This window comes from Varanus komodoensis, unplaced genomic scaffold (genome assembly GCF_004798865.1).
Source record: "Varanus komodoensis strain SLA01 unplaced genomic scaffold, ASM479886v1 scaffold13_1, whole genome shotgun sequence".
Classification (NCBI taxonomy): Eukaryota; Metazoa; Chordata; class Lepidosauria; order Squamata; family Varanidae; genus Varanus; species Varanus komodoensis.
The window spans coordinates 9,889,367-9,907,057 of NW_025335408.1; the positions used below are offsets into that span (position 1 = coordinate 9,889,367).

Here is a 17,691-nt window from a genome sequence, read left to right on the forward strand (position 1 = left end):
CCCTGTCATGGTCAGATCACTTCCTGGTGAGGTTTGTGCTCGAAAGCAACCTCTCCCTCTGTAAGGGTGCGGATCCGATTGTGTGGGTCCGCCCCCGGAGCCGGATGGATCCGGATGGATTCCTGAAGGCCCTGGGGGAGTTTCCGGCTGACAAGACTGGTGCTCCTGTCGAGGCTTTGGTCGAACTGTGGAACAGGGAGATGACCAGGGCTGTGGACACAATCGCTCCTAAGCGTCCTCTCCCACCGGGCAGAGCCCGCTCTTCCCCTTGGTATACACCTGAATTGCGGGCGATGAAGCAGATTGGGAGACGGCTAGAGCATAGGTGGAGGAAATCACGGGATGAATCTGACCGAACACACTTGAAAGCCCACTATCAGGCCTATGCTGTGGCGGTGAAGGCGGCGAAAAAGAAGTTATTTTCCACTTCCATTGCCTCCTCACAATGCCGTCCGGCGGAGCTTTTCGAGTGGTGCAAGGCCTGGTTCGCCCAGGTCCCAAGGAAGATCCGGTTCCACCCTCAAAGGCCCGCTGTGACGACTTTGCCAGGTATTTCAGGGAGAAAATCGCTCAGATTCGTCACGAGCTGGACTCCACTAATGAATCAGAGGTTTCTGGGGAGACGCCAATGCTACCATCTGGTCCAGAATTATTGGATGAATTTCAGTTATTGCGGCCCGATGATGTGGACAAGGTGCTTGGACGGGTACGTCCCACCACTTGCCTATTGGACCCTTGCCTGTCTTGGTTATTAAATAATTCCAAGCACGGGATTGGGACCTGGATCTTGGAAGTGGTTAACGCTTCTCTGAGGGAGGGTCGGGTGCCTGCCCCTTTAAAGGAGGCGGTAGTCCGACTGGTCCTGAAGAAAGCGTCACTGGATCCAGAGATGGCCACTAACTATAGACCAGTGGCCAACATCCCGTTTCTGGGCAAGGTGTTAGAGCGGGTGGTGGCGGGACAACTCCAAGCACTCTTGGATGAAACTGATTATCTGGACCCATTTCAGTCCGGCTTCAGACCCGGGTACGGTACTGAATCTGCCTTGGTCGCCCTGTACGATGACATGTGTAGGGCGGACAGAGGGAGTGCGTCCCTGTTGGTTCTTCTGGACCTCTCAGCAGCTTTCGATACCATCAACCATGGTATCCTTCTGGATAGGCTAGCGGGATTGGGAGTCGGAGGCACTGCTTTGCAGTGGTTCCGCTCCTATCTCAACGGCCGATTCCAGAAGGTAGTGCTGGGGGACTATGGCTCTGCGCCATGGCAGCTATGCCATGGAGTACCACAGGGATCCATTTTGTCCCCTTTGCTGTTTAACATCTATATGAAACCGCTGGGAGAGATCATCAGGAGGTGTGGGCTACGGAATCATCAGTACGCTGATGATACCCAGCTCTACCTCTCGTTTTCCACTAATCCAGGTGAGGCAGTGGCTGTGCTGCACCGATGCTTGGCCGAGGTAATGGGTTGGATGAGAGCCAATAAACTGAGGCTCAATCCAGACAAGACGGAGGTCCTGTTGGTTGGCGGATCGGGCTTCGGAGAGGGTGGATTTGACCTGGCCCTGAATGGGGTTGCACTCCCTCTTAGGGACAAGGTCTGCAGCTTAGGAGTACTCCTTGACCCGGAGCTTTCATTGGAAGCTCAGGTGAAAGCGGTGGCGAGGAGCGCTTTCCTTCAGCTTCGGCTGATTAATCAGCTATGCCCCTACCTGGAGTACAACCGCCTGGCGACGGTGACACACGCGCTGGTGACTTCCCGCCTTGACTTCTGTAACGCGCTTTACGTGGGGCTTCCCTTGAAGACGGTCCAGATACTTCATTTGGTTCAAAATAGAGCTGCCAGGTTGCTGACGGGGACGGGGCGTTATGTTCACATGACTTCAGTCCTCCGACAGCTTCACTGGCTTCCCATTGAAGTCTGGGCCCAATTCAAGGTGTTGGTTATGACCTATAAAGCCCTTAACGGCTTGGGACCTGGTTACCTGAAAGAGCGCTTACATCCATATATGCCCGGCCGCCCCTTGAGATCTGCGGGAGAGGCCCTTCTCTGGGAACCCTCCGTGAAAGAAATTAGGAGGGTAGGTACTCGGAGGAGGGCTTTCTCTGCGGTGGCGCCCAATCTATGGAATGTGCTCCCCAGAGAGGTCCGCCTGGCACCGTCGTTATTTGTTTTTCGGCGCCAGGTGAAGACCTTTTTATTTAAACGTCATTTTAATTGTTAACAATATTTACTTATTTATCTGGCCAGAGCGACTTCTTTTCTTTTCTTTTCTAACTTTTCTTTTATAATTTCTTTTATATCGTGTGTGTGTGTGTGTGTGTATAATTTATTTTATATTATTAATTTCAATTTTATATTGTTATTTTTGTATTGTATTGTATTTTATTGTGTTGTAAGCCGCCCCGAGGCTTCGGCAAGGGGCAGCATAGAAATGTTCTAATAATAATAATAATAATAATAATAATAATAATAATAATATTGAGAGCCAGTGTGGTGTAGTGGTTAAGAGCATGGAACTGGGACTCAGATGATCTGGGTTCTAGTCCCCACTCAGCCATGAAGCCAACTGGGTGACCTCGGGCCAATCACAGACTCCCAGCCCAACCTACCTCACAGGGTTGTTGTTGTGGGGATAAGATGGAGGAAGAGAATGATGTAAGCTGCCTTGAGTCCTTTGTAGGATAAAGGCAGGATATAAATCGAAAAATAAATAAATATTTTCTGGTAGAAAATATTTTTTCTGCCGGGGGTGGGGGGAAATATACTACAGGAGCACTTACTTCTGAAAACATGCCAAAAAGCTTTAAAAGATGAGCCAAATTTCCAAGTATCCTTGAGTATTATTTGACATATATTAACTTTTTAAACACCTTAAGTTTTATGTCACCTGGGCCATACCAATGCTCAAAATAATTGAATCTTTTCTTAAGGAGTTAGCTTCTTGTCTTAGTAGATGAAATAGTGAGATAAAGATGGCAAGGGAAGAGCTGGATTTCTCTTTATTCCCAGTCACAGGCTAGTCTGATCTGAAAAAAACAGGGTATCTTCCATTTGATGGAAAAGAGACCTTCATCATATGACTGTCTCCTAAACTATGAGGAGAATAACAGTTGGATACCCAAAGGGTGCAAAACTCTCTAAAGATGGCATGCACTACAGCTGGAGAGGCAGGTGGAAAAGCCCAGTAACAACAAAAATGTAATACAGCAAGATAAGATTGACTGTTCAGACATTTTGTAAAACATTATTAACATTTTTGTGTATATGATATCTTTTATTGTTTCTCTGCAGCGCAACCAGTTAACAAATATTGCATCACAATATTTGAGGGCTAGTTCACAAGTGGACAAAAGATTGGAAGAGCACAGTATACATTAAATCTTGTTTGCAAGTAAGAAAACTTTAGTAGAATGTATTGGTGAATGAATGCCAAAGAATAACTGAAGCGATACATTCACAGTAAACACAGAAAAATGTAATTAGTTATTTATTTTATACCAGCATGAATGAATTACTCAGCACTTTGGAGTTTAAAATATTTGTTTACCTGCATGCTGCATTAGGATTAGCATTCCTTGAAAGAAGCAGTTCTACACTCTTTAACATCTGTTCTTCTGAAGCGCGTGCAGTACATGCAGCCATCAAGACTGTAAATTGATCTGAATGAAAATTACAAAAACAGATAAAAATTATGTAGGATATGACACTGATAATAAGCACACTTCATACTGTACAAAACTTACTTACTACAACTATATATCAAACATACATACTTTATATTAGAAATCATAAAAATGTCTTTCAATTTTCAGACCAAGAACAAGTTTCTCTGAAAATTTAACAGAATTTAAACTTCGTCCTGTGTCAACAAAAATGAGAATTATGTGCATTTGGGATCTCATTTTGGACCCCATTTGAAGGTGCCTCAGGCAGGGAATGCTGCACATACAGAGGATGGTGCTTGAGGAATACTGCTTGGCCCCATGAATTCTCCAGTATAGGATTCCTCCGGGTCAGTCTTTTCCCCCATGCTACATAACATCTACATGAAACTGCTGAGTTGGGGCAATCTGGAATTTCAGAGCATGTGGCATCACATCTACATGAAACCACTGGGAGAGCTAAATAAAGTCTGACAGGAAGACCCATGAAAATTGGCAAAATGTTCCTGGGCATATTACAACGAATGTGAAGACTACGGCTTCTTTCTGTATGATGTGACTTCTGTTTGGTCTGAAACATTTAGAGTGGAAAAGCTTCTATCACTGGAAGGCAGGAAAAATGTCAGAAGAAAACCGGAAGAAGAAAATGATCTAGGCTGCATGACGCAATGATCCACTGTGGGTTAATTAACCTTCAAGGAGTTGCAGTGTGTGTTAGCCACTATTATGAATATGCAGTCCACAACCTAGGGTTCTTGTGTCATGCAAACCTGGTCAGCAGGGTTATTTGAGGGCTAAAGAACCCACATTTAACCCTACAGCATACCATGAATCAACATATGTTTAAGAGAAAGATCCAAATATTTAAAAGTCATTCCTCTGTCCAGTTACCCATCCACAGCAATCCCATATAAAAATAAGTATGAAGCACAGATTTACAAAACCACATTAAAAGACTTTTTAATTATTCTTCTGCAGCTACAAAGTTCCCTAGGACAGTATGCAAGCCACAACCCACCAACCACACTTTTAAATTTAAAATTAAAAAAAAAATCCTATTCAGCCAATAGGCTTTTGATCCATTTGCTGTTTGAAAGTCAATTTTGTCTTCTGGTATTTGTTTACTTTTCAATGAACTATGTATTGAATGCTTAAAAATGAATACCAGTGAAAATGGCTCATTTACAAAGCCTTACCCTTTTCAAAGCTTGCATCTGCACCTCTGTTCAAAAGGACACGCATGAGTTCCACATTTGCAATACTTGCAGCATACATCAGTGGTGTCCATCCAAACTTAAAAGTAGATTCTACACTTACACCTGTAATATTTTTATATGCAGGATAACATGTTTAATAAAACAAATACAAAAATTGTATCATTCTACTTTAGAATGTTAGAGACCGATTTCAGAGCTAAGCAAAGCTAAAGTGGCGAAACCATTCTAAAAGTTTACAGTTGCCAAAACAAAAATAGCACTGGCAACAGTATACCTGAGGAACTCTGCACTCGGGGGAGCAGATGGCTCCCAGGATCTACTTTTGCCACCTCCCCTAGTAAGGATATTAGAAAAAGGGACCAAGTTTGCTACTGTTGACAGCATATGGTGTTTTGTTATCATTATGAGTGCAATATAATGTACACAAGCATGTGATTTTATTAGTGAATCACTTTGAGAACCATTATGGTTACAAACCAGTGCAAGCAAACATTGTTAATAAACAAAATAAATAGTATAATCATTCAAAGAACACCAGTGTTTCTGTCCCAGTATTTTCCAAACACAGAAAACAATTTAGGAGAAAGCAATCAGGACACGGATTCCCTATTGTAATGAAATCTGCCTGTTTAACTGACAGATCAGGCAGTAGCAAACAAGGAGCTTTCAGGTTTTTCTATCTTAGCTGTCTCATAAGATATATAAAGGAAAGCCAAGGCACTCTGGATTACAGTTTTAAAGCACAGAAAGCCAGTGCCTTGGATTAGTAGAACACAACCTGATGATAGCATGTCCCCTCCTAGGTATGTTCACCATCTGCCACTTTGGACACTGATGTAGTAGAATCCTCATTCTGCAACATGCAGCACTAAATTATCCAATTTCACACTGTAAAGTATGATTATTATTGAAAGTGATCAGATTTTCTGCAAAAAGTATACCAAAATGCTTCCTAGTGCCTAGGAATACTTCAAATACAATACACTTAACACTACTTTCCTTGATGCTTTAGGTATAGGCAGCATACATAAATCGGCCTTCTTGGTAACTATGATCATCAGATTCTAGGCAGGTAAGTGAGCAGACCAGCACAAGAGGGATGCATGGCATCATTCCTCCCAGCCTGCCTAGTTTCCATTGTGCCATAGAAGGGGTGCTCTGCTCTACAACCAGCACAGAACCAGCTCACAGAAAAGAGACAGATCACTACGTCCATCCACCAGTGCACTACACTTCTGCATCAACCACAGAGGAAGGAAAATCCCTCCGTGCAAAGCCAGCAAGTAAAACAAGTGAGCTGGCAGGTGAAGGATGGAGAATGCTGTCTCTTCCACAATACTCTGAATAGTTCAAGGCAATTTTCCCTCTCCTACGGAGGGAACTACTGGTAACTTTTCCGCAATGAAGACCTTCCAGATCACCTAAATATAGAAGTTAAATATAAAACCCTTCAGTTTTTGAACAACCACTATGCAGTTTTCAGCTTCCTTGGAACTTTGCCTTTTTATGTTATTCTTATAAACTAGCTATGCTCCAAATTGTAATAATGCCTTTTGTTTGACTAAGTGGGCTTTGACATCATGTAAAACCAGGAAAAGTCCACAAATAACACTTGGAGTCAGCACTGAGGAGGAGAAAGTTATGTAAATACTTTATCTTCTTTCTCATTTGGGCTAAAGAAGCATTTCTTGAGTTGAGAAGCCACTGCTTACGAGAAAGCTGTTCTTTTTATGGACACAAAGTTCTCAAGTTTAAAAGGTGAAGTAATACTTGGGACAAAGATAAAGTTTCACATAAGAATTATTATCTGAGGAAGGTTTCAACATTCTTGATACTTGGGAAAAAGTATAACAGCATGTGTATATACTGGTGCAAGGGTATGTTGTAGCAACCCACTCAGAATTACCAAGATTGCTTCAGAATTTCAAGCTATGTTCTACAATGCTGTCTTCACACAGAGTTCACCAGAGTGGGAAGGCTGTTCTAAGAATATAAATAACTTTTATGTTCCTAAAGTTATATTATGTATAACTTGCCTTGCCCATAAAATTATATTTTTCTTCAGAAACTTTTGAAAGTAAACTCAGTAAATCTGTAATTGTCAGAAAAAACTATATTTTTAAGATACCAAGTAAGACTATTTTATGACCTTTTAATATATTCTAGAATTCTATTTTATGTCCAACATGAGGAAACATCAGTAAATAGTGCCTGAAACATCTGAATCATTCTAGAAGCTAGAAAAAGCTGGAAGAACTGGATGCAGAGGAATACTGGCAAGCAGCATCTTTTCCCATTTAGAAAAACATTCAGAGCAATCCCTAAGCCTGTCCCTGTACATAGCATGGGTCCTGGGCAAATCTGATCTCAAGGAAGAGCTGCTAAGGTTTCTTGAATGGGGAATGACTTTGCTTATGAATGGTAAGTAACTATATTTATTCCAAGAACATTTAACCAAGCTCTACCTATCAGGGTAGCCCTTTAATTGCTTTTGTAAATAATTTCAAATAATGAATTTCTTTATTTTTTTGTTCCCTTTGAAAGGATGACTCTTGAGATAATGTCAATACTCAAATTTTCCAGGCATTGACATCTCTCTCTACTCAGAGCCTGGATTTTCTGTGGATGATTTTTCTTCCAAAAAAAAAAAAAAGGGGGGGGGACGGGGCTTAATACCATGAGGTATTTTTTTGGTAGTTTAAGATCAGACTCATATTCAAGTCTACTCAAAATTAGTTTGCATTAAGTTCAATGGAGGCTATTTATGGGCAATTACCACAATTCTACATGGGCAGTTCTTCCTCTTCATGAGTTCAATCAAGTATTGTCATCAACTACAATTGAGTCTGTGGTCCACTTCATACATGACAGGTTTTCCTACTGGATGCAGGAAACTGCATTTACCCTGAGCATACATAAGGGCTGGGGAATGTGGAGTTCTCCATTCACCCTGAACAGCACAGCCAATGGTGAGGGACAACGGGAACTCAAGTCCAGCAACTTCTAGAGGGCAACATGTTTCTTATGCCAGACATACACAGTAAAATCAAGGAGTGCATGTGCTTCACCACAAACACAAATGGGTCTGATAGGCAGATGTGTGGCACACAGACACAAATCCCAGAAGAGAGAAGATATTTTGAAGCACTTTCCAAGAGCAGATTATTTTAGGTATGTTACTCAAAACTGATCATGTCTTCTACAGTGCTTGATTAATTCCACTTATAAAAACTAGACCTTCAGATTCTCTGTCCCTCTCAACTGAGAAGCTAGATTTTCATTTAAGGCACAAATTACTATTGTCTTTTCTAAGCAGTATTATTAACATGTCTGGGATAATTAACAGTAAACAGCACCCACATAGGTATATTCAGCAACTGAAGGAGTTATTTTTCTGGTCACAATTTATAAATCCACCAAGTATGCTACATCTACAAGATAAAACTTCCAAGTTCCTGCTTTTTATGACAGACTGTTGTGATGACTAACAGTGCGGTCATAGAATTCTGCAGCAAGAGTCAAAAGAAACTGATACTGGGAAAAAAAAGGCAGACAACTCTATTGCACATCCACAAGAAGTTTAAATGAGTTCTTTGTTTATTCTGTGCCTAGGTGAAGAATTCAGATCAAGCCTATAGCAGAAACTTAACTTAGATTTTTTTTCTAAAATTTAATATATGCATTAGCACCTGTTAGATATTACCTGAATTTAAAAGTTCTTCAACAAGAGACAAGTTTCCAGTAGTCAGTGCTTTCTTCAAAGCGACTTCTTTATCATCTAAATGCAACGCCTCATCCAAATGCTAAATATACAAAAAATGAGCACATAACTTCAACAATTCAGTATGTAATACACAGGCTTACTATATGGAGTGTTTTGCATGTTAGAACAGAAGAGAGCAAATACTAACAATAAAAGATGTTTGCCCTACATTGAGAAGCCCAACTACGAATCTCTTTCTGCAGCTCCTTGGAACAACCCCCGCCCGACCCCCATACTTCTGATACGTGTTCTTTAGTTTCCCAGGTGGTGAATGCTAGGAATGTTCACACTGGGTGACCTTGGCCCAGCCATACATTCGCTCTCTCTCCTGCCAGCCTACCTCACAGGGTTATTATGAAGGCAGAAAGGGGGTGGTGGTGGAAGAGGAAGGAACACGTTTTGTTGCAATAATCTTCTTCGAAAAAATGCAGAATATCCACGCAATAAAAGCAGAAGGGAAATACTCCCAAGTTCTCTCTAGGAAAGAAATCAAACTAATCTTAAAGAAAGAAAAAAAGGCAGGCAGGCAGGCAGGCAGGCAGGCAGATTGCAAGCCCAAGTACCTCAGCTCAGGCCCGACTTACCCGCTTCGCAGGTGACGCTTTGGACACGAAGCCGATATCCCAGCCATCGTCGTCGCTTTCGCTACTCTCGCCCCCTGCGGCCACCGCGGGACACCTGGCCCCGCCAGCCATCATGGACCACTTACTAGGGGAGACAACGTCTCCTCTCCTCTCCCTCTCCTCTCCTCTCTGTCCTCGTCGTTCTCCTCACTTCCACGCACAGCTCCCGCTTCAGACCAGAAGCGCGCATGCGCACACGCAAAACCTCCAACTCACGCTTCCACGCGTTCCCCATCCCAAAGCGCAAGCGCAGAACGATGGGACGCAAACAAGCTATCGGCCGCATTTCCGGGTGTGGAAGCCAAAGCGGGAATCTTGTGGCCACGTGAGAATCTACAGTGTGGGTCACGTGCCACCGGAGACGGTCTTCTCTGGCCGACGGTGCAAGTTGAACTGGCCCTATTGACTCCAAAGCAGCCTGCCTTAACGTGGGAACCTGCCAAATGTTTTGGGATGTAATTCTCAGCATTCTTGGCCGTGGTGGCTGAGGCAGAGAGAAGCAGAAGTCTAAAACATCTGGAGTTAGTACACAGGGGAAGAATGCTCTTAGAAATGCGTTTTTTTGCGGAACCAATCCTATGCACGCTAACTGGACAGCCTGCCGTATTTCCTAATCTCTAGGGCTGAACAACACATGCCCGTGCGCGTTTTTCATGTTCATACTTCTTTTGTGAATATTTGCAAACTTACTCACAAGTAAGTGTGGCTAGAACTGCAGTCTTGCTTGAAAACGTATCCTATTAAGCAATGCAGACTTACATCTAAACGTACATGGGATTGTTTTGTGCCCCAGTGGAAATTAACCATCGTTACCCACAGCCTCATTAATTTAAATGAGTCTTAATTGCAGTGCACTAGATGTTCCCTCAGAAGTGCCCTCTTATGTTCAGTCATGCTTGTTCCTTGGTAAACAGACTTTAGAGTGGAGACTTAATTGTGAGCTGTTGTGAGATTATTATGTTTACATCCTGATAATGCACATTATATTTTATTTTGATGGCAGAGGCAATTGCTGTGTTACAGGAGAATGGGAAATGGTCCTTTTTAAAATGTAGGATGCCTACCATTTTCAAAAGAAGGTGCGAACTTCTATGGGTCAGCACACTCATAATAGTATCATTTTTATACACAACTTGCCTGACTGGAGTGAAAGAATATATCTTAATGCACATGGTCAAAATGCATTGATTGCAGTGGGGGTTTTGCCCAAAATAATTTCAGTCCAGGACACAATATAGCCAAATGGCCCTTTGTATTAATTTTTACATAGTGTGAGAACCAGGATTTTAAGTAATCTGTTTTGACTGATTATTGCCAAGACATTTCTCTTCCAGCTCTAATTTAGGTACTGATCTTGATCTGAACCTTACTAGTCTAGTCACAGCACAGAATGCATAGCTAAAGCTGTGACTTTAATGCCAAATCACATCTTATTTCTAATGTAATTTCTAAACTAGTCCCAATATTGTAAAATTTTCACTTTCAGGCTCTTTGAACTTAGCCTTAAGAAAGAATATGTAGTCTCAAACTTAATATATTTAGACTTTGAATCTAACACTATATTATTTGAAAGAAGTGTGATTAGTTTTCCCTTCATTACGTATTTTTTCTTCTATAATTTTCTCCCATGTTGGCTGGCTCTGATGGGAGTTAGTTCAAAACTCTAGATAGTACCAGGCTGGGAAAGGCTGTGTTAAAGTCACCAAATCCTAGCCCCTGACTGTCTCTCATGTTTCTTAGTCTGGCCTTTCTACTACTTTCACTAGCTCAAATATGTGACATAAACATGATGAATAAAATCATAGCAATATACCCATAAGCAGTAGCTTCCTGTTTTTTGTCTTTTATCTAATTATGACTGTATAGCTGTCTCAGGTTCCTCACAAAGGGATAAAGGAGGCATATATATGCAATCTAATAAAGAACTGCATTGTACGGAGTTGACTAGAATCTCCAGTCCTATCATGCTATGGATGGAAACTGAAACAGGCAAAACATGTGCTCTGAGTTACATCCCCTCCCCATTTAAGTAGAAATGGGTTTGGCTACAGGGTTGCTAAAACTTTAAATTGTTATCCTGGGAAATCCCAAAGTGACTGAAGAAGGTTTAAATTGACTTTGCACCCACAGGTTTCTAATGCCATCAAGTTAAAAGGAAGTGGCTAGTCAGCTGGCCATGAAACTAATGGCAATGAATTCACAGAGGAATGGAAAGATGTTATTGGACAGGGCAGGGCTCCTTCAGAAAAAATGTTTACTGTTCAATCTAATACAGTTCCAACCAATTCCACTTATTGTTTGAATTACTATCACTTGAAAAAAATCCATCATAAATATTTCTAAAGCTGTTCTAAAATGTACTGGTACAGATTCCATTGAAGTGAGAGTTGCATGTTGCTTTGAATGGATTTTGGATTTAGCAATTGTACAACAATTGACATGCCTTAAAAGCCTTGGCAAATGCCCTATGTATTCTTAATGAATTTCATGTCTCTATTGTCTGTTGGCAGTGTTATAACTAAAAAGCTCTGTGTTAAAAAGAATCTAACAGTTTATCCCAGGGTGGAGAATATTTGCAGAGTTGTGGTTTATACAAACCTTAAAGGAGGTATGATTCATTTTTATAAAAAGGATATATAGGTAGGCACAGTAAACAGAAGAATTTGTAAATATACTTAAATGACTGTTACTTGAATTGCAGTAGAACTGATAAATCTGCTTTGCTTATCCTCTCTAGCCACAAAGTAAATACAAAGAAGGGAGAACTCCAGAAAAAAATGTAGATTGTTCTATTCATATTTCTAGCCAACCAGACCTTCTTTCTGGATACTCCATTCTCCTCCCCGCAACCCCTGGTTTTCTCCTTTTTCCCTTGCAACCAAGGCAGGATTGAGGTGTGAGCTAACTTCTTGACTTAAGGACCACACTAGTTCTCTTAAACCAATCTTCAAAATGTTACACATGCAGTGATTCTTACATGGGAGTATTTTATTCCTGCCATGTCTTAGCTATGTGACCCCAGTTTTACAATCCCTATCACTCTTGTCTTTTACCTACAACCATTTGCATATTACATGTGTCACCTGTCATTCCTCCATAGTGTTGTAGGGAAGGGAGTAGCAATCCTCATCACTACATTAGACTAAGGCAACATTACCAGTCTAAGATTTCCCAATGACCTTGAAGGCTGAAAAAGACCTCCACAAGGTCTCATATTCCTGTTCTGGGGGACCATCTGTCAGACCTCATGAGGAGTCAATAATGAGGTGTGCAATATTATGAAATGCACAGCCTTGACAAAAGTACTGAGGGTGTCAGAATAAGAACTGGAGTAAATATATAACATGCAGTGTATCTAATCTTTAAAATGTCAGCTCTCCGTTTGGCTATGGTAATTAGGAAAGGATATATACTAGATGAGGTTAGGTATACAAAATGACTTCATTTGGGTTTTGGCAGAGTGATGTTAGAATTTTCCTTTTATTGGTCTCTTATTCTTCATACTTAGAATCTTCCTACCTTTTTGTGAAACCTGCTGTCTACTTCATTCCACTTCCATTATGCTGTTTGTAATGAAGAGTGATTTGTCATCACTGCAGCTAATTTGGAAGATGCTAGTGGCAATGAGCAGTTCATGTTGCTCCTTTATTAATAACATATACATGTGTGTCTTAAAACAGCAACTACTTTTACAGCCTGTTAGGCCTGAAGCAGGAATTCACCCTGAGGGTACAAATCCTTTCACACCATTTCTGCCAAGGACAGAAAAAATATTTTCTGAGAGTGGCATTGAATGGATTATATTCTCAACTAGTCATTACGATATTTACTTAACCTCAGCATTAATTGTTCTGTAAACACTCTTGGGATTTCTTGCCCTAATGTGCAATTACTTTATACTTGTTTATATTAAACTGCATTTGTCTTTTTGATGTCCATTATTTAGAATCCTCACATTCCTTTTTTGTTCTGTTTTGTTTTAACTACCTTAAACAATTGGTGTCATCATCAAACTTGGTCACTTCACTGCCCATGCCTAATTCCATTTGATTTATGCATAAATTAAAAAGTAATGGTCCAAACACATATTCCTCTAGAATTCTACTCTTTATATCCCACCATTGTGAGAATTTGCAATTTATTCATATTGTCTGCTTTCTGTTCAGTTTCTGTTCAGTTACTGATTCATAAGAGGACATCCCCCTATTTACTTTCTATTTTGAGATTTGTCCAAGAATATTTAGTAAGTCACTTTCAAAAGATTTTTGAAAGTCCAGGTAAACAATTTCTGTTGGATCACTTCTGTCCCCATGTTTATTGACAATCTCAAAAAACTCTAAAAGTTTAGTGAGACAGGGTTAATTTTGTAGAAGTCAAGTTCTCTCTCTCTCTCTCTCTTGGAATGCTAACCAATTTCATCTTTAACAGGGCTTTTAACCAATTTACCTGGAATAGACATTAATTCACCCAACCTATAATTTCCCAGATCCCGCTGGACCCCTTAAAAAAAAAAGTTGTTTAATTGGTAATTCTCCAGTCTTCTCCTACAAATGCTTACTTAGCAACACATTACATATTTTTGTAAGATTCCTTTGTCTTAAAAACTAGCAAAACGGAACTCAGACCTTCCAAACCACATCCCCTCCCAAATCACCTACCTTTGTCTATTATCCTCTCCACTGATCCTTTCATTATTGCCTTCTCCCCTGAGCAGAAAATCTCCAGTCTATAGAAGTGCCAATCTATATAGTAATCTCAGGAGAGAGTCTATCCTTCAATGCAGTCTGCAAATAAACACATTTTCTTACTGCTGGATATTCTGCTTTCTTCAGCTGTGCGGGTCAACAACAAAAGGCCTGCATGTGCCTTGTTAAGTCAGAAGAGATATGGTCTTGGAATTTTGCCCTCTTGGTTTCAATAATATTATTGTTCTAGGATTACTAAATGACAATATGTGATAGAAGAAATTAAATAAAACTGGCTTTAAAAATATAAAGCTTATGAGCTCATCAGAGCAAGGTTCTCAGGCTTTCAGTTCCTCCTACCTTTACTTTGGCTGTCAAAGAGAATTGGAAGTTCCACAAAAACATTTGCAATTTGTTCCGCTCAGTATCCAAACAACAATGACCTAGACTATATTATACAGAACTTAAGGGATGTGGGATTTGATAGTTTTGCACATATATATCAGCTATCAACACACAGACATGTTAGGTGGGTTATTCTTTCTAGGACTCAGTTCCCTGTGTTTAAAAGAATGAGCAGTCTGAACCATTGTGGAAATGAATGAGAGATTTTATTTTCTGTAAGTTAGTATACCAATTTGAAGAATAGCAGATGGAGTTATGGGGCTCCCTCCCCCACTTCACTTGTGAAACCACATCTGCACACATAAAGGTTGTATCCATTATGTCTGAAGGAGCTGGTTTCAGCATAAATTAGTATTATAGTCACAGAATACTTACAGGCTGTGAGCTTTGCCCGTACATGCAACACATTTTCACCCTAAAGGAGAAAACTTAAAGGGTATGAAGACACAGGTCTATTGCCTCCACTAGTGAAATTGATTGTGTTATCTCTGAATTTTTGTTTTGTGAGCTGCCCTGAGGCTTCAGCAAATGGGGCGGCATAGACATTTTCTAAATAAATAAATAATTTAGCCTCTTGAGATTTACCATACTTTTCTGTGTCTCATGTCTCAAAAACTAATATTGGATTGCCCTAAAACAATGAATGTTGTTCCAGGAAGAGTTCAAAATAGGTGGATTCTATAAAAACAGATGTCATTCAAATGATGAGCAGATGCTTCAGCTGACCCTGCAAAACTCCAGAATATAAATTACCTGTCTGGTGCCAATCAGCAGCTTTTGCTGAATATATTGAATATACATATCACAAAATGGGCATTGAGCCAGGTCCTTACTTTACTGACCCAACTGGAAGTAGCTTTACAATGTGGGTGCACACCTTACATCCATTAATCATTTACATGGGTGACAATAGCTGAAGTTTCTTCTATGCATGTATGCAGAAGTTTCTCTTTGTATGTGTTTCTGTGCAGCTTTTTTTCTACCCTACACAGAATTCCTAGGGCAGGTAATAAGAATATTTAAAGCAATCAACAATTAAATATAAGAAGTATCTAACAGAATCTTAGGTCCAGCAGCCATATCCAACAGTTAGGTCTCAATCCAGCCTGCCTGGTTTCCCCATAATGCCACACCCTCTCTCTCCTAACATCCAATCACTAGCTAATTTTTTTTTACTTTTATGTAGTCCCCACACCCCCAAAAGAATAAAATGGCTCATTCATTACTAAGAGCATTAGTAAGAGCATTAAACTGTACTATGTGTTATTTGAAAATGTTCCCTCAGCACTGGAATGTACTCCCAGAAAGTGTCTCTGAGATGCAATTTGGCCCTTGAACTGAAAAGGCCTCTGCACTCCTGCTCTAATCCAAAAAAGAGATAATCAAGAGAGAAAACAATCAAAAATAGATTGCTTCTTTTCATTGTAGTGGCAGTCAGTAACACATGGAGGTCCAGGTAAGCAAATGAATCTTACCTTGAAATATTAAATTACTGAATACTACTAATATTACCAAACCTCCAATTACTACTAAAATGCTAGTAAAGTTGGTGCTAGACATAACTTTTGAGGGACCACATTGCCAAGTTGGTGCAACACTGTGGAGAAGGCCACCAATGACTGGACAATGAGACCAAACTGCAGGCTGGTGCAAGGACTAGTGCCCCAATTCGTTTGAGCCCTTAGAGATCACCTTGAATTCAGCTTGGGAATAGGCACACAACCAATGTACAATGTAGCTCTTTCCGGATCTGTGACTTGGGTTCCTGGCAACTGTCCCTGGTGGCATCCTGGCAGCTACCAGCTGTAATATACAGGATGTCTTCAGGGGCATTCTCATGTAAAGCCTATTACAGTAATCCAAATGAACTTACAAACCAAACACTAAGCTATCTGCATGCAGGAGCAGCTGTAGCCAGTCCACTAGATAAAGTTGGTCAGTCCACTAGATAAAGTCCACTATGTGCTTCTGCGGCTACCTAGGCTTCTAGTGACAAGCTGGACCACAGGGTACCCCCAGGCTGTGCTCCTGCTGCTTCAGGGTGAATGCTGCCTCATCCAAAATAGATTATCTACCTAATTCCTGAACCCAAGGACTGTCAACCTATAGTGGTCAACTCTGTATTGTCAGGGTTGAATTTAACTTCATTGCATTTTCAACTCATTACTAAGGACACAAAGCATCTTTCAGCCAAAGAACCAAGTTGTGTTTCAGAAAAGTTCTCATTTAGTGGTAGGTGGGACCAAAGACCAAAACACTCCAAATCTTAGCATATTTTCAAGCTCTTACTGGCAGTAACTAAGCCTTAAGCAAGGCATTTGAACTTTTTAGGATGAAGGGGAAACTGCAAAGCAGCCATGAAAACTCCTCATGATCAGTGTTTGGGGGAAAGGGAGTAGCCAGGGAATAGAGTTCTGGATCTTTATGGGAACCCAGAGAATTCAAGATTGGAATCCTGAAAAGACTTGACTTTGTTACGCATTCCTGTCCACTGATATCTAGCGAGCACCTGTATGGCCTCTCCTGAATGCCATGGGAACACCATAACCTAACTGTCTTGGGAGTCAATCTCCGAAAGTGATCCTGCATAGCCACCATTTAGCCATGTTCCCAACACCCAACCCATAAAAGTAATCCAGTTGGATACCATGATACCAAAAGTTGCCAGGGGTCCAGAAAAATCAGCAGGTTTGCATTCTCCTGTGTCTCTCCTTGAGAAAAAAAATCCACTACTATAGCAAAAGTATTTTCAGTGCCAAATCTAGGTCTGAAGCAGGATTGAAATAGGTCAAGTTAATCCACTTCTTGCAAGTCCTCCAGAAAGCTACCACATTCTCAAGAAACTTGTCTCCCAAAGCTCAGAAACCATCTGATAATCAGTGGTCAGGGGAAAGAAATGGGGCCCTTTCTTCTGGCCCCATCTCCTTTTTGAAAAAAAAGAAGGGATTTTTTGCACATTTATTTCATTTAAGCTGATGTGAACTTCTATGACATTCTTGTGTTGATGTGTGTGTTCATACCATGTGAACAATGACACACCATAACCTGGGAATGAAGTTTATCACACAACCTTGATTCCCCCACTGATAGGGACTATGGTAATGTTGGTGCCATCTAAGAATCAGGGTTTTTCAGGTACGAGGGCATTCATGGATATTTGACCTGCTGAGCATTTCTGGCTCAACAGATAAGTAAACAAGTATGCAAATTATTGAAAAGGCTATACATTATATCCATCAAAGATAATTTTTGTTCAACCCATTACACTGTTGGCGAAGAAGTTGCTGATAAAATCAAGGACACAAGGTATTTCGCACTGCCTGTCAGCTC

The 17,691-nt window shown here is 40.7% G+C and overlaps 1 protein-coding gene across 1 annotated transcript in view; it reads right to left on the reverse strand.

Moving 5' to 3' along the window:
* Nucleotides 1-9,353, reverse strand: part of ASZ1 (ankyrin repeat, SAM and basic leucine zipper domain containing 1) — a 29,891-nt gene extending 20,538 nt beyond the window's left edge. Inside the window, exons 1-4 of the mRNA XM_044423074.1 lie at nucleotides 9,233-9,353; nucleotides 8,589-8,688; nucleotides 4,865-4,987; nucleotides 3,554-3,665 (exon numbers count right to left, since the gene is read on the reverse strand). Of these exons, the coding sequence (XP_044279009.1) occupies nucleotides 3,554-3,665; nucleotides 4,865-4,987; nucleotides 8,589-8,688; nucleotides 9,233-9,346 (449 nt within the window). The 5' untranslated portion in view covers nucleotides 9,347-9,353. The remainder of the gene's footprint in view (nucleotides 1-3,553; nucleotides 3,666-4,864; nucleotides 4,988-8,588; nucleotides 8,689-9,232) is intronic.
* Nucleotides 9,354-17,691: the final 8,338 nt, after the last annotated feature.